This window comes from Vitis vinifera, chromosome 18, assembly GCF_030704535.1.
Source record: "Vitis vinifera cultivar Pinot Noir 40024 chromosome 18, ASM3070453v1".
NCBI lineage: Eukaryota > Viridiplantae > Streptophyta > Magnoliopsida > Vitales > Vitaceae > Vitis > Vitis vinifera.
In genome coordinates, this window is record NC_081822.1 from 16,449,655 (window position 1) to 16,471,706 (window position 22,052).

The following is a 22,052-nucleotide window of genomic DNA, read 5'->3' on the forward strand; positions in this document are numbered from 1 at the left end:
CCTGACCGCTCCCATGGGTATGGCCCTCATGCTCATTGACATATTCAAGGATGTCCATAAGCGCATCATAGACCTTCTTGCATGTCAAGTCATAACCTTCAAACTCTAGAGGAAGAGTAACCATGGGTTGCGTCCATGCCTATTGTGGGAGTACCAGTAACGTCTTTCTCAAACCAAACGTTCCAAAGTTTAAAGACCATGACGCCACAGCTGGCGTTCTGAGAAGTCTCCCTTCATCCTTAAAGTCCAGAACATAGATTTCCTCTACATTAACATCTGTGGTATCCGCCATTATTGAAACAACCCAACATTCCAAAAATTGCAAATAGAAAGACTAGAGAGAGAAACTAAGAGAAAAGAGAGAGAGGTGACGATGGAAAAGAGTGGAATATTTGGGTATTCTTCTCTCATCTTTTGACATCATGAGAGCCTCCATACCATAAATCGTGCCTTATCCAAGTGAATATCACGCCTAAAGACGTTGCATGCAATCATAAGGATGAAAGACCCATTTGGTATAATGACCTTAGACTCATTTGTATCATGCATCAAATTGTTTTAAACATGGTCGTCGGGATGAAAGACCTGGTCATAAGGATCAATGCACACACTGTCCATAATGACAGGCTCCAAATTCTCAACAATAACACGCGGAGCAAATCCCCACAAGAAACCTCATTGTAGTAGACATTAGTCCGTTCTAATCGTGAATCAGAGGTCTCAACATATCTTTTAGTTGGATCAATGTCATACTCATCAGGAAAAACTTCCTAAAACTTGGATCTAGCCTGGTCTCCATGTGGTCTACCTTGAACTTGAGGGACATCTCTTGGCTCCAAAACATACACCATGACCCTAGTATTTCCACACTTTGCATAAGTAAATCCTGTTGCAGCATTAAAGGTAATGGGAGAAATATCTCAGTGGGCATGAAGAATAGGTATGATATGAGTGGGAGGATATGGGCAAGGGATTAGTGGAATGGATAGAGTATGACGATGGGTTAGATAGTAGTAGATTTGGTGGATGAAGATCAAACGAGAAGAGGCAATAGCACGAACCCAAGAGGGGTTTAGAAGCTGATTGGAAGGTATTAGTCATTTTCATGCAAAGTGCAAAGGAAATGTGGAGTGGGTCAACTGGACATATAAATATGAGGAGGATCGAAGATAGAGAGGAAGATGGGTATGAGGGGTGTCGGCGTCATTGGTGCTATATGGGTAGTGATGGGTGATGAAATCGATTAATGGAGCAATTTGTGGAGAGATGTATGCAAGGGTTCATGCATGCACGTGGGAAGGGTTGAAGAGAATCCGGTATGAAATGTGTGGTAGAGAAAGTGGCCCCACTCAACAATGAGATGCCTCTCTTTATTAACTTTGAAATGGTAGTTTCAGCCTCAACTTGTTGCTTTAAAACCACCATCCCATTTTCAACCTTTTCCAAGCCTGCAACAGCCTCTTCAACAACTTTGGCACGCTGCTTAACCAAATCATCTTTAGCACCAACATTCAAAAGAGCAGCCGATAATTTCTCTGTCAGACTTTTCACATTATCATTAACTTCATCACCACTGGTAGCAACTTTGGATGAAACTTCTAGTGATTGAGTGCTCAATAATGAAGTCATTTAAGGAGAAGACCCATTGAATACTTCTTCTACACACGACTAGGCTACCAATAAATTCCAAATGGTGTATCTGAACCAACTGAACCTTTATGGAACTTCATGGTTGAAACTCATCATCAAAACATAATCTATTCTCCACCATATTGGCTACCTTCAAAGCTTCATTTTAGAACACATTGGCATCACAGCATCTCAAAATCACCAGTGGTCGAGTCAATCTCTAGAATGAATCAATGTGGGAAACAAGGCTCATCAACCATCTTACCATAATGTCAGGCTTAGCTATAACCGGTTTCTTCCGATCCCGAAATCTTGAGTGCATATTCAGGGAAGAAGCAAGGGGAACAAGAGAACCATAACAGGAAAAATAAATGAAGCCTTTAACGATCATGTTGAACCCATTTCATCATTTCATCCATAGGTTCAACAATCAGTGGGTTTAAAATGAAAAACGTTTACTAGAACAAAGCATAAAAGGCCTCAAACCCCTCAAATATTAAACCAATAAACATCAAAGCAATGCAACCCAACAAACAGAGTAGGAATCACCAAGAATGAGATATAACAAATATGAAGAATGAAAGTACACATGAAAACCATAATAACCATACCTGAAAATGATCCTCTCCAGCTAGGTCAGTGAGAAAATCACTAAGCCATCTTTCTTCTTCCTCTTCTGCTTGCTCTCCTCAAACCTCTAATGTCTCTACCAAAACAACCATGAAAAGCCTTCCTCTCTTTCTCCTCACTTGCCTCACAAGCTAACCAACCACCAGAATCTCCCTCTCTCTCACTCTCGTCTGTTTTTCCCTTTAGTGTTTGTCTCTCTGTAACCAGCTTGGAGCTCCTCAGAAAAACCTCCTCCCCAAGCAAAAGCAACCCCCTCTAAAAAAGAAAACTCCTCCAAGCCCCAGGCAAATCCTTCTGAAAGAAAATATCCTCTTTCCTTTACCCGTTTTCTCTCAAGTTCCTCTCTGTTCTCTAGCTTGCTCCTCAAGTAAAACTCATTCCCCCCTCCTCACAATGACCTCCTCCTCCAGAAAGAAAACTCCTCCTGAAAATATCTCTGCCAACCTCCCAAAAACACCACTACCTCTGCTGGAATATCTGCTCCTTATAACAGTTCGCAATGCCAAAAGAACCTCCTTCCAGAATGTTCCTTCCACGTGTCATCCTCGTATTCGTCTCCCAAAAAGCAATGTTGATTCTCTCATGGCCACTAAGGAGGCGACACGTGGCTCGCTTGGGGTAGTGACACCTGGCTAAAAAAAGAATGTAACCTGTAGAAATGTGAGAGAAAAAAACGAGCCCCATATGGGGGTCTACAAATATTTTTATTTTTAAAAGAAAATAATTCCTACTTGTGTGTCTAAATTATTTTTTTTATTTTAATTTTAAAAATTGTTTAAAAAAATATAATTTTTTTTTTTAAATGTCAAGGTCAAACACACTTGTAGATTTTGAGTAATATGATACAAGTTGTTTGGGGTTTAAGGCAATGCCAATTGGGCAAGTGGGTTATTGCTTGCAAGTAGAGAAATGATTTTTTAAAAATTATAATATTATAAAAAATATTTTTATCCAATATAAAATTTTGGCAATTCAAGTTCCAATATTAATAGGTGAAGTGTAGAGCATATGTCCTATTTACAATGCCCTATGATTTATTTAAAAATTATTAATTTTATTATTATAAAATATTTTTTTATTAATTTTTTAATAGGAAGTGAGTAATTGCCAACTAAGATTTGACTATACCAATTAAATTATATTTCTTAGCCTTTTTGAATTGAAAGTAATTTGAAAAACAAGGAAGTGTAGATTTCTATTATTTTATTATAAAGAAAATTAAATGAATTAAAATAGAATATGATAAAACCTAGGTATTTTTTTATTTTTAATTATTGAGGAATCTTTTATGACCAAACCCTTAGAACTCTTCATAGAGATTCAAACCTCTAGGTACTGACCACCAATAAATTTTTTTAGTTTATGAAAAATAGTGAGAGATATTAAATTAGGATTTTCACTATTTAAAAAAATTATGAAAATAAGAATAATTAGGAGAATGTGGTTAATCCAATTTTCTGCATGTTTTTTTTAGGAACACTTTTCCTTGTAATTTTTATCCCCCTTTCCTTGGGACAAGTTTTCTCTCTGCATCAATTGTGAACTAATTTCATCAACCGTCATCTATCCATCTATAGTCATTTCAACATGTTCAGCATCTTTAAACCGCTTTGCAACAACAAAAATAACCAATGTAATGCTATGAACATTGGTTATGACATCAATGTCATAGGCGTTTGCTGCTTCGTCCTGGGTGTCTACAAAAAGAAAATGGTTCTTAAAGCAAACCAGAGATACAAGGAAGCATTGAAAATGAAACCAGATTTCTATCAAGGTCTTGTAGCTCTATGGCAGCAGAAGTTTGAGTATGCAAAATTTCTTAGTATTCTGCAATTGATAGCAATGTTGATTTGGCAATGTGGTCTTCTGAAGAGGTTCTATAGGTTTATAACAAAGCTGACAACAATATGTAATTATAATATATAAACAATATGGATGAAACTGGACAGTGTTTGGAGCATTGAGGTTAAGGCTATCTTGCTATTTAGGAAGATGGCATCTTCTGTAAAAGCAAGGAGAATAGGTTTAATTGAGAAGTACTTGAATAACAAGAGAAATAAAGAAGTAGAGAAGAAAATAGGAGTTAAGAGGGAGGAAAATTTTCAGCTTCCCAAGACAAACAACTTATCAAAAAAAAAAAAAAACCCTCATAAAAAACGAACTTAAGGTGTTTGTGGGTTGATTGGTGGTGGGGGGTGTAAGGGTGGAGTTTGGTGGTGTGATCTTCTGGATGTGTACAATTGGGCCTTAATCATGGACTTTAGAGAATTTGTGTGGCCAGTGAAAGGCTTCTAAAACAAGACTAACCTAGTACTAACACGGTACAAATTTCTTTCCTTTCCCCGAACCCCACCCCATCGGGGAAATTTAAAACCTTAATATTTCAATGCTACATTAACTACAACAAAATTACTATAGGAATTGAAATATAATCTACTCTGATAGCAACTTGCCAGAAACTATTTGACATTAACTCCCTAATTCATTACTAGTTAACCTAAGCAATCCCACATGTATGGGAAAATTAAGAGGATATATGTTAGATAAAGTGTCTAACAAGGAGGGTATGATCTAAGTCACAGAAAGCACACAAGTTCTATCAAAGCTAAAATAAAAGAAAACTAGATGCTAAGCAGAATGGATGAAACCAACCGTGAAGCAAATAAGTGTAAAAGGAGAACTCACATCTCTTAAACATTTGACCCACTAGAGCAAAGATTTAAGGAAAGGATTTTTTAAATGTATTTTTGCCATAAGTTAAACAATTGCTTTATTGTTGCAAAGCTTATTCAATTTCATTCTTTCTAGACAATGCAGGGTAATAAAACTATGTTTTCATCCCCCTTAAGGTGCACTAAGGAAGTAGCTATCTTAAATTTAGGTAGTATGTAAGCTTCACTAACATAGTGCATAAGGTGCATTAATGTACTTCACAAATGGTTGTACCTAAGGTTCACTAAGGTTGTATGTAAGGGGCACTAAGGTTGTACCTAAGGAGCACTAAGGTTGTACCTAAGGTACATTAAGGAAGTACCTTTACATCATTAAGGTAGTACCTAAGGTTTCAATTGACTAACCAATCAAAACCCTTCAATATTTAGAGGCGAATAAAAAGACATGTATGTATGGGAGCTCGGGAAGAAACAAAAATTGAATGGCACGTAAGACGGCTGTTACTTTTAGTTGAAGGGAGTTCATTTTTTATTTTTTATTTTCAAGAAACTGAATCAAATAACCCATAAGAGTCAATTCTTTTCTCTTCCATGATTTTTTCCGCAACCAAACACACAATTATCTCAACAAAAGCATTAAAATAACACCAAACCTGAAAATTCTTGCCATGCAAAGCAAAATCTAGATGCAAAAATTAGTCAAACCAAAAAAATATATTTCAAAATTATTAAACCCTTGTTTGGCTGAAAACACAAAGGAATGCATTATTATTTTTTTTTCAAAAAAACTAGACTCTAAACCAAAAACTTCCATTTCTTATATATTCCCCAGATTTTCTATGGAACCAAACCAGAAACCTAGAAAAATTCCCATTCTCACCAACCAAAATTGATGGTTCCAAATCCGAGTATCCGAAAACAAGAAAACGAGATCCACCTAACAAAAACACAGAAAAAAGTGACGATAATTACGAAGGAGAGTAGGAGAAAGCCAGAGATGATTATAGATGAGGGATCAGGATCTCAGCTGGCGATGATGAGGAGCTGCATCATGAAATGTCAGCCGTGGATTACACCGGAAAGCATGGATTGTACGACCAGAATTGCGTCTGAGCTTTTGGCTCTGCTTTTGCTTCCGTTTTCTCCTCAGTAGGAGAGAGAAGAGTGAGCAACAAAGGACATTTATAATCTGATGTAAAATATGAATAATATTTTAAATAAAAATTTTATTTACTATTAATACCTGCAATTACAGGTTTGCCCCTTTTTATATAAATTTGGGGAGTTTTTAGAGAGTTAACTGGGGCAATAATGATCCACATCCTAAATTGGATTTTGGAATGGTTGTAGATAAATACATAAATTGTTTCTTTTTTTATTTTTTGGAGAGATGCTTGATGTACTTTGCACTAAAATAGATACTTAGAGAAGATGGTTTTAACTTAAACCTCAAGTGCCATTTTTTTTTTTAAAAGAAAAAACACTTGATTACTTTTCATTTATCATTTTTTTTTCCATGTTCATAATCGTGTTGACGATTACAAAAATCATGTTGTAATAAAATAAAATTATTTTTTATCATTAAATTAACAAACCCTATTTTGAAGCTTTTGGCAAAGTTACAAGATGTTTGATTTATATCTCACTTTAAATGAAAAAAAAAAAATTATATACTAGTTGTCTACATGCACATAAGGTTATGACTATGTCCATAATATATATATATTAGTAAGTGCACATAAGCTTATGACTATGTCCGTAATATATATACTAGTAAGTACTTCCATAGCACGTAAGTATATGATTGTATCCAAATAGAAATACTTGAGTTTGTAAAATACATCATTTTTTATTTTAAAAAATAAACTTTTCTACTTAAATTTAATAAAGTTAAGGTAATTTTAACCTAAATTCATTAAGATTTTGTATTTCCCTTTAGAATCCCATAAAGAAATATAATCTATTTTTCATTAATAAGATAAGGCATTTCCCTTTAGAAATGGGTAAAGAAATCTAATTTATTTTTCATTAGTAGGATAAGATTAAATAAAAAAAATACGAAAATAAACTCAATAAGTCACACTTCAAATAGTTTAAGAGCAAAATTTGTTAAACAAAATTTCTAAGCCCAAAAGAGAGGTGTTAAATACACCATTTAGAATTTCTACTATAAATAGGATGTCATTGTCATAAATAAAAAAATCAATATGAATCCCTCTTTATAATGGCCGGTGGTCTACCATATGAAATTACTTATTATTAGTAGAAAGAAAAGGCTTACCAAATTCATAAATAACAATATAATCTTTAGCTAGGGAGGGTTTAAATAATCCTAATGGACATTTTGGATATTGGATATCATCAACCTTCAAATTATTTCAAACGATAATAATTTTCACATCATAGAAAACTACCATATGCGCAACTTAGAAAGGGCTCCAAACAACAATATATTAAGTTGACATCATAGAAAACAATGAACCACAAATGTTTAGACCAACTCAACGATGATATGGATTGTTTTCTCCTTGTTATATTTGTACATACATGTGCCCTAGACCTGCCTTAGGACAAGCACTATTCAGCATTTTGTGTTTCTAGGTACAATAGACAATTGGATAAGCAAACTTCAAATAAAGTTTTAATAACAATGGATGGTGTAATACCTAACACTAATGAATTAAATAGGCAATAATGATTATCTTAGTACTTAATTTTAAATATGCTTAATTAGATGTTAAAACTAGTTTAGTGTTAATCATGTTTAATTATGAATTAAAGTTTGATTAAGGTTAATTGTGATTAGTTAATGAATTAACGATGCTTCTTAGGTTTGAAAACCTGAAGGACTAATGGGCAATTATGGGTTTTATTTTTAATAACTTGAAGGATTAAAGTGCGAAATTGGGAAGTTGGAGTTAGTGGAAGGCAAGTGGCATGCCACCTCCTACTTGGGTGGATTGGTGGCAGCCATGTGGCCTGCGACCTCCTACTTGGCTGCATGGAGAGCCATAAGGGGTTGCAGCTCGTTTTGCACCATTTTAGCTGCAGCAACTTGGGTTAGAGAGAGAAAGTGTAGATTTGAGGTAAGCAAGTTGTATAATTTAGTAATTTTGGTTCCTAATGGTATGTTGAAATAAATTAACAGTGAAATTTGTGTAAAAGTTTAGTGTAATTAGCTATAAACATGCTTTAGTTAAAAATCACAATTAATTAAGGATTAAAGTATTTTAGCCTAAATATTTCATTAATGGTAAGATCAACATAAATCTTTGTATAATTTTGTTTAATTGAAAAATAGATTAGTAAACATGTGATTAATTAGGTTAATTGGACACTTGGGATTTGTTAATTGGTTAGGCTTTAAGAAAAAAAAAATCAAAACAATTAATGTTTGGTAATTAATTAGGGAGTATTAATATGCATTGTAAATATTGTTTAATTCAATTCAAATTTGATTTGAAAACCTGTAGGCATGTAGATTAGAGAATATTAGACTTAAAAATTAGCAACAGTAAATTGTATAAATTTTCATCGTTAGGAAGTCTAAATTATTTGTTTCATTTTCAGTTCCTTGTAATAGGTAAAGATCGCCTACATAGAAGAATCACAAAGGGAAAGTCTGTGTAAGGTAGGGAATTTTATCCTATCCTATAGTGTATCTGATTTCTTTTCTTGAAACATTTATTGGAAATTTCATGCCATTTCTATGATTTCGTAAAATGTTTTAATGTGTCATAGCATCTCGGTTTATTGTGTTGAAATGTTACATTTTGATTGGAACGCATATTGGTATGAAGATTCATGGTTCAGTGTTGTGGAAATGGTTCATGGTGTGGTTGCATTGCAAGAAAAATATGGAATAATCACAGATGATATTCAGAGAATTGATTGGTGGGAAGTATTTATGTGATGTTACAGGCATTATCTTTTGTTATATTGTTTATGTGGGATTGTGGGTCCTTGGGTGACAGTCCCTAAAGCCCTCGAGGAAGACAGTTCGATGTGGGTGTATGGGGTTGGTCCTGCCCCTAGGTTTTAGTTCCTAAAGACACAGGGTTGGTCCTACCCTTGGGTATGAGTCCCAAAAAACACGGGGTATGACTTGCCCTTAGGTGATGTCCCAAAATAGTCATTATTATATTGACCGAGTATCTTGTGGAGCATTGATATATGATGTATAGATTGGTGGGGGTGAGCAGTTTATCAGTTGTGAAAGAATGGTCGAGGAAAAGCAAAGACGAAACCAGCAAACACATGCATACATGTTTGACATGATTGCATATTTCTTAATAGTTATAAAATGTTTATCATGCATGCTATTACATGTTTAATTCAAAGTTTTTAAGGGTATGCTTAGGATGGTTATAAACTTTTCTACTGAGTTGTGAACTCACCCTATCCCTTCTACCTTTAGATGCAGGTCACAAGGCCTATGCAGGAAATGATGCTTGAGCATTGCTTTACTGTGATTGGATGCTCTTTGCTAGCGTTTATAGTGTTTTGAGGCTTGGCCTTTGTATTAAAGACTGAATCTTTTTGTAGGAATGATGTAATATATATATATATTTGTTAGGTACACTTGTAGCATGGGCTACCCGTAGTGAACCTAGGGGTTTTGGTATATGTAAATTAATGTAGTACAAGTTTCTTTTATGAAATGAAACATATTTTGTTAATTAATAGTTACGAAGTTTAATACAAGATGCACTCTTTATAACAAGTTTTGCATTATCTCTTGTTGCACAACATCAAGATGGAACTCAGCATTTAAAAGAATGATATTGTATTTGAGTATCAATTATTTAGTTTGGAAAAAAAAAAAAAAAAAGAGGTTTGACAGATGGGGAGATAGCTTGCTAAAAAATTTCAATAAGGCGGCACAAGGAACAGATCAAGCAACTACAAAGAATCATAGAGAATATGGAGTTGAGCAAAGGATTAATGCTTCTACCTTCAACAATATCAACTTCTTGAAATTCTTTTGCACTGGTCTTGGATACCATAAAACTTTCCAAGCTACCAACTTTCTGTTTATGTACTTAGGCATTTATTGCATTAACCTCTTGTTCCATGTGGAATTCATTAAGCTTCCTCTAAAACTCCTAAATACAAGACTTCAACTCTAGTTTTGTGAACCTCTGACTCTGGTTTTAGTTAGTGCAAAAAAACACACATTGTTAAAGATTTATTGCCAATGTGGTAAGGCAAGAACAAAAAATTAATACCTTGCCAATCATGTTTTGGAAATAGTCCATCACAGAATCTTCAGATAGGGCATGCTCATATGTTTCTTGATTGACTCCATGAGCATTTTAACACCCTTGTGGGTGAATGCTAGATGAGAAAAGCAATATGAAATATATTTTCCCATTGTCTAACGTCTACAACCGAAGATAAGTCTCGATAGTAACCAAAAACCACGTCACAAAGTACATACAAGTTGGTTTGAAACAAAGTGACATCCCCTTGAAAATATTACAAGACAAACGAAGAAATAAAGCTATTTAAGAAATCAAAATGCACCTTCAGATATCCCACATGTTGCAGCAATAATTAGTACCAGAATGACTAGGTAGAATACAGTGACAATCTCCTTGTTCTTTAAAAACGTGCTAATACAACAAGTATACCCTTATGGGAAATCAAATCAAAGGAAGTGTATAAAATCAAAAGTATCTTGCTTAAATAATGAATGCAGTTTTTGACTGGCTAGAAAGCAAATTGAGAATGATTTTTTTGACAAGAAGAATTACAACAAAAACCTTTTGGATATAGCCAATGATATTGCATCTATGTGTGCATGAATATCCAAGACACCAATGCACAAAACAATATATGTACCTAAGCAGAATTAAAAAAAAATGCAATTCAAATTTGAAATATCACTGGCAAAAAAATAATAATAATATTTTCACCTTTGTAAAGGACAATGAAGTATGTTTCCAATATGAGTATATTAGGAAATAAAACCAGTTCAAGCATATACAATGTTAAAAGAAAAGCAAGGAGACCTCACATTATATCTTATAACGAATACGTGTAAAAACTTGACATGATAAAAAGATACATAATAGACCATGATAGATTGAAAATATAATTGAAATAATAGCATAAAGAACACCTGAGACTCCACCTAAACCTACTAGAAACCTATTTTCCAAAGATATCTGGAAGAAAATTACTTACAATATTCATTTAACATTATAATACAATTTAATTTCTATAAAGCTTTGATTGGAAAGGTGTATGGCGGCCAATCAAGTTCTTCTTAGTAGAAGCACCAGAAATAGCTTCCTTCGGACACATGACTCCATATACATCAATTGGTTGAAGGTCACTCAACTTCTTCTACTACTCTAAGGTTGCTCGACAAAAAAACTATATGAAGTTGTGGCCCAAAAGAGTTATGCTGCAACATAATTAAAAATAAATTCAATGCAGATTTTCTTACCATTGCATCCCTGCTGCAACTACAACAACCTCATTTGCATGCAAATTAAAACAAAATGTTCTCAAAAATAGTTCCTCAAAACTTGAAGAACCTTACTTCTAGTATAATATGTTAAAACATCTTGACATCGCACTAGCAATATTTCCAAAATGGCTTGCTTGGTTTGAAGCTAAATAGATTTTGAACTCACTATACCCTCAATGATGAGAAACAAAAACAACAAAGAAATAAGCTTAACTGGAAGCTAGAATGGAATCCCATTGATGGAAAACCTTAGGAAGTTAGAATGACCAATGATAGAACCTAGGATGGCGTCCTAATTATAAGAAACCAAAGGAACATATGAATAAGCTTAGATAGTTCACAATGATGGGAAACCAAAGGAACAAACAATGAACATAGGTTGAACCTACGATTGCATCCAAATCTTTGGAACCCAAAGGGACAAAGAACAAACCAAAATAGAAACTAGGATGACATCACAAAGATGAGAAACATAACAAACAACCAACTAAGCTTAGGTAGAACCTAGGATGACGTCCTAGTGATGAGAAATAAGAGGAACAAACGAATAAGCTTGGATTAAAACTAGGATAGTAACCTAATGACGGGTAACTAAAGGAACTAAGAATGAACAGAGATAGAACCAAGAATTATGGTCCAATGATGAGCAATCAAAAGAACAAATGAATAAGCTTATATAGAACCTAGGATTACATCTCAATGATGTGAAACTAAATAAAATAAGAATGAAAATGAATAGAACTATGAATGGCGTTCCAATGATGAGCAATCTCGGGAACAAATGATTATGTTTAGATAGAACCTAGGATGACATCCTGATTATGGGGTGAAGGATGAGGAATACCCTAAACAAACTTAAGGAAGTCAAGGAAGGGGGATGCTCTAAGCAAATTCGAGTAAGCAGGATGCCCTTAAAAAGCCAATGGAAGAAGAACGTCATAAATGAACATTAAGAAGGGGAATTCACTAATAAAACTCATAGAAAGGTCATGCCACAAACAAACTCTACCAATGGGGGATGCCCAATCCCAACAAAAGAGGTTGTGCTAAAAAACCTCAAGAAATGTAGTTGCGCGAAACAAATTACTGGATGGGGATGCCCTACTACACTAAAGGAAGTGGGAGTGTTCTAAGTAATGCCTAGGAAAGTGTATGCCGTAAAAGAATTGAAGGAAGTTGTTTGGTCTAAACAAACTCTAGGAAAGGGAATGAATTAAAAATCTTCATGAAGATGGTTGACCTAAGAAACTGAAGGGAGGGTGATGGACTAAGGTAAATCAAGGTAGTTTGATAGCCCAATGAACAGGAATGTCCAAAAAAAAAAAAAGAGGAATGTGAATAGCCTAATAACACTCAAGGAAAGAGGATGCCCTAAATAAACTCAATGAAGGGCAATACCCTAAACAAACTTAAGGAAGGGGATGCCCGAAAAGAACTCAAGGAAGAAGGATGTTCTGAATATACTCAAGGAATAGGGCATACCCTTAAACAAACTCATAGGATGGCGTCCTAATTAAGAGAAACCAAAGGAACATATGAATAAGCTTAGATAGTTCACAATGATGGGAAACCAAAGGAACGAACAATGAACATAGGCCGAACCTAGGATTGCATCCAAATGTTTGGAACTCAAAGGAACTAAGAACAAACCTAGGTAGAAACAAGGATGACATCACAATGATGAGAAACATAACAAACAACACACTAAGCTTTGGTAGAAACTAGGATGGTATGCAGACGATCAGACATAAAACTAACTCAAATTGGATATAGATTTTCTATGATGATGTCCTAGTGATGAGAAATTAGAGGAAGAAACGAATAAACTTATATTAAAACTAGGATAGTAACAAAGTTAAGCAAGTGGGATGCCCTAAACAAAGTCAAGGAAGGGGGATGCTCTAAGCAAATTCAAGTAAGCAGGATGCCCTTAAAAAGCCAATGGAAGAAGAAGGTCGTAAATGATCATTAAGAAGGGGGATTCACTAATAAGACTCATAGAAAGGGCATGCCACAAACAAACTCTACCAAGGGGGATGCCCAATCCCAACAAAAGCTAAAAAAAACCTCAAGAAATGGAGTTAAGCTAAACAAACTACTGGATGGGGATGCCCTAATACACTAAAGGAAGTGGGAGTATGCTAAAGTAATCCCTAGGAAAGGGTATGCCCTAAAAGAATGGAAGGAAGTTGGTTGGTCTAAACAAACTCTAGGAAAGGGAATGAATTAAAAATCTCCATGAAGTTGGATGACCTAAGAAACTAAAGGAAGGGCGATGGACTAAAGTAAATCAACGTAGTTTGATAGCCCAATGAACAGGAATGTCCTAAAAAAAATAGAGGAATGTGAATAGCCTAATAACACTTGAGGAAAGAGGATTCCCTAAATAAACTAAATGAAGTGAAATACCCTAAACAAACTTAAGGAAGGGGATGCCCGAAAACAATTCAAGGAAAGAGGATGTCCTGAACATACTCAAGGAAAGGGGGATGTGCTAAACATACTCAAGGATGTGGGCATAACCTAAACAAATGCAAGGAATAGCTACAAAGAAACTATGGGATGGGTAGGAGGAGATGCCTTAATAACATTGAAGAAAATGGGATGATCTAAACATAGATTAGGAAGGTGGATGCCATAAATTAACTTAATGAAGGGGGACGCCTTAAAAAAATAGAGGAATGTGAATACCCTAATAACACTCAAGGAAAGAGGATGCCCTGAATAAACTCAATGAAGGGCAATACCCTAAACAAACTTAAGGAAGGGGATGCCCGAAAAGAACTCAAGGAAGAAGGATGTCCTGAATATACTCAAGGAATAGGGCATACCCTTAAACAAACTCATAGAATGGCGTCCTAATTATGAGAAACCAAAGGAACATATGAATAAGCTTAGATAGTTCACAATGATGGGAAACCAAAGGAACAAACAATGAACATAGGTTGAACCTACGATTGCATCCAAATCTTTGGAACCCAAAGGGACAAAGAACAAACCAAAATAGAAACTAGGATGACATCACAAAGATGAGAAACATAACAAACAACCAACTAAGCTTAGGTAGAACCTAGGATGACGTCCTAGTGATGAGAAATAAGAGGAACAAACGAATAAGCTTGGATTAAAACTAGGATAGTAACCTAATGACGGGTAACTAAAGGAACTAAGAATGAACAGAGATAGAACCAAGAATTATGGTCCAATGATGAGCAATCAAAAGAACAAATGAATTAGCTTGTATAGAACCTAGGATTACATCTCAATGATGTGAAACTAAATAAAATAAGAATGAAAATGAATAGAACTATGAATGGCGTTCCAATGATGAGCAATCTCGGGAACAAATGATTATGTTTAGATAGAACCTAGGATGACATCCTGATTATGGGGTGAAGGATGAGGGATACCCTAAACAAACTTAAGGAAGTCAAGGAAGGGGGATGCTCTAAGCAAATTCGAGTAAGCAGGATGCCCTTAAAAAGCCAATGGAAGAAGAACGTCATAAATGAACATTAAGAAGGGGAATTCACTAATAAAACTCATAGAAAGGTCATGCCACAAACAAACTCTACCAATGGGGGATGCCCAATCCCAACAAAAGAGGTTGTGCTAGAAAACCTCAAGAAATGGAGTTGCACAAAACAAACTACTGGATGGGGATGCCCTACTACAGTAAAGGATGTGGTAGTTTGCTAAGTAATGCCTAGGAAAGTGTATGCCCTAAAAAAAATGAAGGAAGTTGTTTGGTCTAAACATACTCTAGGAATGGGAATGAATTAAAAATCTCCATGAAGATGGATGACCTAAGAAACTGAAGGAAGGGTGATGGACTAAGGTAAATCAAGGTAGTTTGATAGCGCAATGAACATGAATTTCTTTAAAAAAATAGAGGAATGAGAATACCCTAATAACACTCGAGGGAAGAGGATGCCCTAAATAAAATCAATGAAGACGAATACCCTAAACAAACTTAAGGAAGGAGATGCCCGAAAAAACCTCAAGAAAGAGGATGTCTTGAACATACTCAAGAAAGGGGGATGTGCTAAACATACTCAAGGATGTCGGCATAACCTAAACAAACGCAAGGAATAGGAATTTTACAAAGAAACTACAGGATGGGGAGGAGGAGATGCCTTAATAACATTGAAGAAAAGGGGATAATCTAAACATAGATAAGGAAGGTGGATGCCATAAATTAACTTAATGAAGGGGGATGTTTTAAACATAATAATGTAAAAGGATGCCTTAATAAGACTCGATGAAATCACATTCCCTAAATGAACTCAACGAAGCTCCATGCATTAAAGAAACACAAAAGATGAGGTTGCCCTAAATAAACTCAACGATGGAGGATGCCCAAAACAAACTCCGAAAAGGCGTTGCCAATAAGGAAACTCATGGAAGGTGTGTTTCACTTTTGCCTACCTTAAGTCTTTCATGGGAGTTCCACTCTATATCAGGTCTTCGACCTCAAGGTTTCTCAAGCTGCACCCTTTGTTAAGATCCTTCGGTCTCTCTTTGAGGGGACCCTTTGGGTCCTTTGGACAAGGGAAAGGGGAAAAAACTAGCATAACCTATTGGAGGGTTGTTACGATAATAGCCCTTTAGCTCTTATGCTCATTATCCCAGGCAATATGATATGCGCTTTAGGGCGTCCCCAAGATATGTTTTCAAATATTGCTATACAATTACAACCCGTCTTCACTCGATGGATACAAAACACCCATGCCCTAGCATGTGCTAATAAGACTCAAGAATGGGGGTTGCCATAAACATAATCAAATGAGGGGGATGCCATGAGTAAGTCTAAGAATTGTCTTGTCCTAAACAAACTCTAGAAAGGGGGATGCACTAAAAAAATTCTCAAGGAAGAGGTCACAAACACTAAACAAACTCAAGGAATAGATATTCTATAAATACTCAAGGAAGGGGCATGCCCAAAACAAAGATATGGAAGGAGAATGTTGTAAACAAACTCAAAGAAGGGGATGTGCCTCGAAGACTCTATGAAGGGGTGACACACCCCAGTTTTTTTTTTTTTTTTCAAACTTAACAATTGGTACTCAGATGCATTATAAGTGCTCTCAACAATATGGGAATACAAAAATTTTAATGCTAAGTTCCTGTTTGATTTATTGCAAAAAGAGGATATGCAAAACCTGTTATAAAGCATACATCTTGTATTAAACTTTGTACTATTAGTTAACAAGATATGTTTCGTTTCACAAAAGAAACTTAGACTACATTAATTTGTATCTACCAAAACCCCGTGACTCACTATAGGTAGCCCATACTACAAATGTACCTTACAAATATATATATTACATCACTCCTCCAAAAAGATTCAGCCTTTAATACAAAGGCAAAGCCTCAAACACTTTCAACATGAGGAAACAACATCCAATCACAGTAAAACATTGTTCAAGCATTATTTCCTACATAGGTCTTCTGACCTGCATCTAAAGGTGGAAGGGATAGGGTGAGTTCACAACTCAATAGGAAAGTTTATAACCATCCTAAGCATACTCTTAAAAACCTTGAATTAACATTTAATAGCATGCATGATAAATATTTTATAATCATTAACAAATATGTAATCATGTCAACATGTATGCGTGTTTGCTGGTTTCATCTTTGCTTTTCCTCACCCATCCTTTCACAACTGATAAACTGCTAGCTCCCACTAATCTACACATCAGATAGCAATGCTCCACAAGATACTCGGTCAATATAATAATGACTATTATGAGAAATCACCCAAGGGCAAGTCATACCCCGTGTCTTTTGGGACTCATACCCAAGGGTAGGACCATCCTTGTGTCTTTAGGGACTAAAACCCAAGGACAGGACCATCCTTGGGTCTTTAGGGACTGAAACCCAAGGGCAGGACCAACCCCATACACCTACATCGGAGTGTCTTCCTCGAGGTCTTTAAGGACTTTCACCCAAGGACCCACGGTCCCACATAGACAATATATCAAAGGATAATGCCTGTAGCATCACATAAACACTTCCCACCAATCAATTCTTTGAATATCATCAGTGATTATTCCATATCCTTCTTCCAATACAACCACACCATGACCCATTTCCCCAACACAGAACCATAAATCTTCATACCAATATATGTTCCAATATCAATGTAACATTTAAACACAATAACCCAAGATGCAATGTCACATTAAAACAGTTAATGAAATCATAGAAATGATATGAAATTTCCAATAAATGTTTCAAGGAAAGAAATCAGATACACTATGGGATAGCATAAAATTCCCTACCTTACATAGACTTTCCCTCTGTAATTCTTCTATGTAAGCGATCTTTACCTATTACAAGGAATTGAAATGAAACACATAATTTATACATCCTAACGATGAAAATTTATGCAATTTACTATTGCTAATTTTTTTAAAATTATAATATTCTTTAATCTACGTGCCTACAGGTTTTCAGTCAAATTCACAGTGCATATTAATATTCCCTAATTAATTACAAACCACTAATTGTTTTTATTTTCTTAAAGTCTAACCTATTAACAAATCCCAAGTGTCCAAATAACCAAAGGAACTAAAATTAAGCACAGACAGAATCTAGGATGACATCTCAATGATGAGAAACAAAAACAACAAAGAAATAAGCTTAAATGGAAAGTAGGATGGCATTCCATTGATGGAAAACCTTAGGAAGTTAGAATGACCAATGATAGAACCTAGGATGGTGTCCAAATTATGAGAAACCAAAGGAACATACAAATAAGCATAGATAGGTCACAATGATGGGAAACCAACGGAACGAACAATGAACATAGGTCAAACCTAGGATTGCATTGAAATTTTTGGAACCCAAAGGAACTAAGAACAGACCTATATAGAAACTAAGATGACGTCACAATGATGAGAAACATAACAAACAACCAACTAAGCTTTAGATAGAACCTAGGATGGTATGCAAACAATCGGACACAAAATTAACTTAAATTGGATATAAATAGAACCTAGGATGACGTCCTAGTGATGAGAAATAAGAGGAACAAATGAATAAAGTTAGATTAAAACTAGGATAGTAACCCAATGACGGGTAACTAAAGGAACTAAGAATGAACTAAGATGGAACCAAGAATTATGGTCCAATGATGAGCAATCAAAAGAACAAACGAATTAGCTTAGATAGAACCTAGGATGGCATCTCAATGATGTGACACTAAACAAACTAAGAATAAAAATGAATAGAAATATGAATGGCATTCCAATGATGAGCAATCTCGGGAACAAATGATTATGTTTAGATAAAACCTAGGATGACATCCTGATTATGGGGTGAAAGATGAGGGATACCCTAAACAAACTTAAGGAAGTCGGATGCCCTAAACAATGCCCTTAATAAACTTGATAAAGGGAATTCTCTAAACAAAGTCAAGGAAGGGGGATGCTCAAAACAAATTTGAGCAAGCGGGATGCCCTTAAAAAGCCAATGGAAGACAAATGTCATAAATGAACATTAAGAAGGAGGATTCACTAATAAGACTCATAGAAAGGGCTGCCAATAACATACTCTACCAAGGGGGATGCCTAATCCCTACAAAAGTGGTTCTACTAAAAAACCTCAAGAAATGGAGTTGTGCTAAACAAACTACTAGATTGGGATGCCCTACTACACTAAAGGACGTGGGAGTCTGCTAAAGTAATCCCTAGGAAAAGGTATGGCCAAAAAGAATTGAAGGAAGTTGGTTGGTCTAAATAAACTCTAGGAAAGGGAATGAATTAAAATTTTCCATGAACATGGATGACCTAAGAAACTGAAGGAAGGGTGATGGACTAAAGTAAATCGAGGTAGTTTGATAGCCCAATTAATAGGAATGTCCTAAAAAAATAGAGGAATGGGAATACTCTAAACAAACTTAAGGAAGGAGGATGTGCTAAACATACTCAAGGATGTGGGCATAACCTTAACAAACGCAAGGAATAGGAATTCTACAAAGAAAGTATGGGATGTGGTGGAGGAGATGCCGTAATAATTTTGAAGAAAAGGGAATGATCTAAACATAGGTAAGGAAGGTGGTTGCCATAAATTAACTGAATGAACGGGGGACGTCTTAAACAAAATAATGGAAAAAGATGCCTTAATAAGACTCGATGAAATCACATTCCCTAAATGAACTCAAGGATGATCCACGCATTAAAGAAACACAAAAGATGAGGTTGTCGTAAATAAACTCAAGAATGGAGGATGCCCTAAACAAACTCAAAAAAAGGCGTTAGCCGTTAGGAATCTCATGGAAGGGGAATGCGCATTAATAAGACTCAAGGATGGGGGTTGCCTTAAATATAATCAAATGAGGGGGGATGCCATAAGTAACTCTAAGAATCGGGTTGCCCTAAACAAACTCTAGGAAGGGGGGGATGCACTAAAAATTTCTCAAGGAATAGATATTCTATAAAGAAACTAAGGGATAGTGGGACGTCTTAATAAGACTCAAGGAAGGAGGATGCCCTAAACAAAGATATGAAAAGAGAATGTTGTAAACAAACTCAAAGAAGGAGATGTGCTAACAAGACTCAATGAAGGGGCATGCGCTAAAGAAACTCAAAGAAAGGGGATTCTCTAAACAAAATTTGGCAAGGGGATGTCATTAACAAACTCTTGGAAAGGGAAGAATTACAAAATCTCCATGAAGAAGAATGACCTAAGAAACTAAAGTAAGGGTGACGCCCTAACTCAAGGGAGTGGGATGGCCTAAGGAAAGTTAAGGAACCCGTGCACAAAACAAACTAAAGGAAGGGGGATGCCCTAATAAAACTTGAGGAAAGTGGATGTCGTAAACAAACAAAATGCCCTAGACAAACAAAACAAAGGGAGATGTGCCAAAATAAAACTCAAGAAAGGGGAAGGGGCTTATCAAACTCCAAGAGGCAGATGCGCTATGAATCTTAAGGAAGTCGGAGTGCACTAAAATCAACTCTTGGAAGGGGGGTTCCATAAACTCAAGGGGGATCCTTTACACAAACTTCAAGAAGGGGAACGAATTAAACAATCTTCATGAAAAGGGACTAAGAAACTCAAGGAAGGTGAAGCCCTAAAGTAACTCAAGGGAAAGGGGTGCCCTAAGAAACTCAAGGAATGGGGATGCCCTAAACAAACTAATGGAAGGGGGATTCCTTAATAACAGTTTAGGAAGGGAGATGCCCTAGTAACACTCAATGAAGGGGGATTCCCTAAACATACTCACGGATGGGAAATGCCTTAAACAAACTAAAGTAAGGCAGATCCCATAAACAAAGTCAAGGAAGGGGGATGCCACACACAAACTCAAGGAAGCGGGATGCCCAAGTGGGATGCCATAAACTAAGTCAAGGAAGGGGAATGCCTTTATAAGACTTGAGTATGGGAGATGCCCTAAACAAAGTCACTGAAGGAAGATGTCCTAAACAAACTCCAGGAGGGTATAAATCAACTCAAGGGGTAGGGGGATGTCGTAAAAAACTAATGAAAGTGGGATGTGCTAATAACAGTGATGGAAAGTAGTTGTCATAGAAAGGGGATTCCCTCAACAAACTCAATGAAGGGAGATGTGCTAAAAATACATAGAAAATGGGAGGTGTTGAACAAACTACAGGAGGTGAATGCCCTATAAAACTCATGAAAGTGGGGGGTGCACTAAATCAACTATTGAAAGGGGGATGCCTTAAACAAACATAAGGAAAAGGGATGCTCTACACAAAGTCCAAGAAAGGGAATGAACTAAACAATGTCCATGAAGAGGGTTGACCTAAGAAACTCAAGAAAGGGAGATGCCCTAATGTAACTCAAGGGAGGGTGATGCCCTAAAGAAACTCAAGAAAGGGAGATGCCCTAATGTAACTCAAGGGAGGGTGATGCCCTAAAGAAACTCAAGGAATGGAGATGCACTAAACAAACTAAAGGAAGGTGAATGCCCTAAACAAAGTCATGGAATGACAATACTTTAAACAAACTAAAGGAAAGGGGGGTGTCCAAAAGAAAATCAAGGAAGCAGGGGATTCCCACAAGAACTGAAGGAAAGGATGCCTTAATGAAACTCTAAGCCATAAACAAATTCAAGGACAGGGGATGTCCTTAAAAAACTCTAGGAAGGTGGATGCCCTATAAATTTTAAGGAAGTGGGAGTGCACTGAATAAACACTTAGTAGAGGGATTCCTTAAACAAATTCAACTAAGGCGAATGCTCTACACAAACTCTAGGAAGGGGAATGAACTAAACAATCTCCATGAAGAGAAATGACCTAAGAATGTGAAGGAAGGGTGATGCACTAAGGAAACTAAAGGAACCCCATGGCCCAGGTAAACTAAAGGAAGTGGGGTGTCATGATAACACTCGGGGAAAATGGATGCCCCAAACAAATTCAAAGAAATGGAATGCCCTAAAAAAAACTCAAGGAGGGATGCTAAAAAAAAACTAAAAGAAAAGGGGATGTCCTAATCAAAGTCAAGGAAGAGAGATTCCCTAATAATAACCAAGGAAATGGGATGACCTAAACAAACTAAGGGTAGGGGGATGCCTTAAACAAACTCTAGGAAAGGGGATGTCATAAACAAAATCAGGAAATAAGGATGAATTGAAAAAAATAACTCCATGAAGAGTGATTCCCTAATTTAACTCA

The 22,052-nt window shown here is 36.0% G+C and overlaps 1 protein-coding gene across 1 annotated transcript in view; it reads right to left on the reverse strand.

Moving 5' to 3' along the window:
* Nucleotides 1–3,822: 3,822 nt before the first annotated feature.
* The window catches only part of LOC132253105 (uncharacterized), a 42,028-nt gene continuing 23,798 nt past the window's right edge, over nt 3,823–22,052 (reverse strand). The window contains exon 5 of the mRNA XM_059734498.1: nt 3,823–3,956. Within this exon, the coding sequence (XP_059590481.1) occupies nt 3,823–3,956 (134 nt within the window). The remainder of the gene's footprint in view (nt 3,957–22,052) is intronic.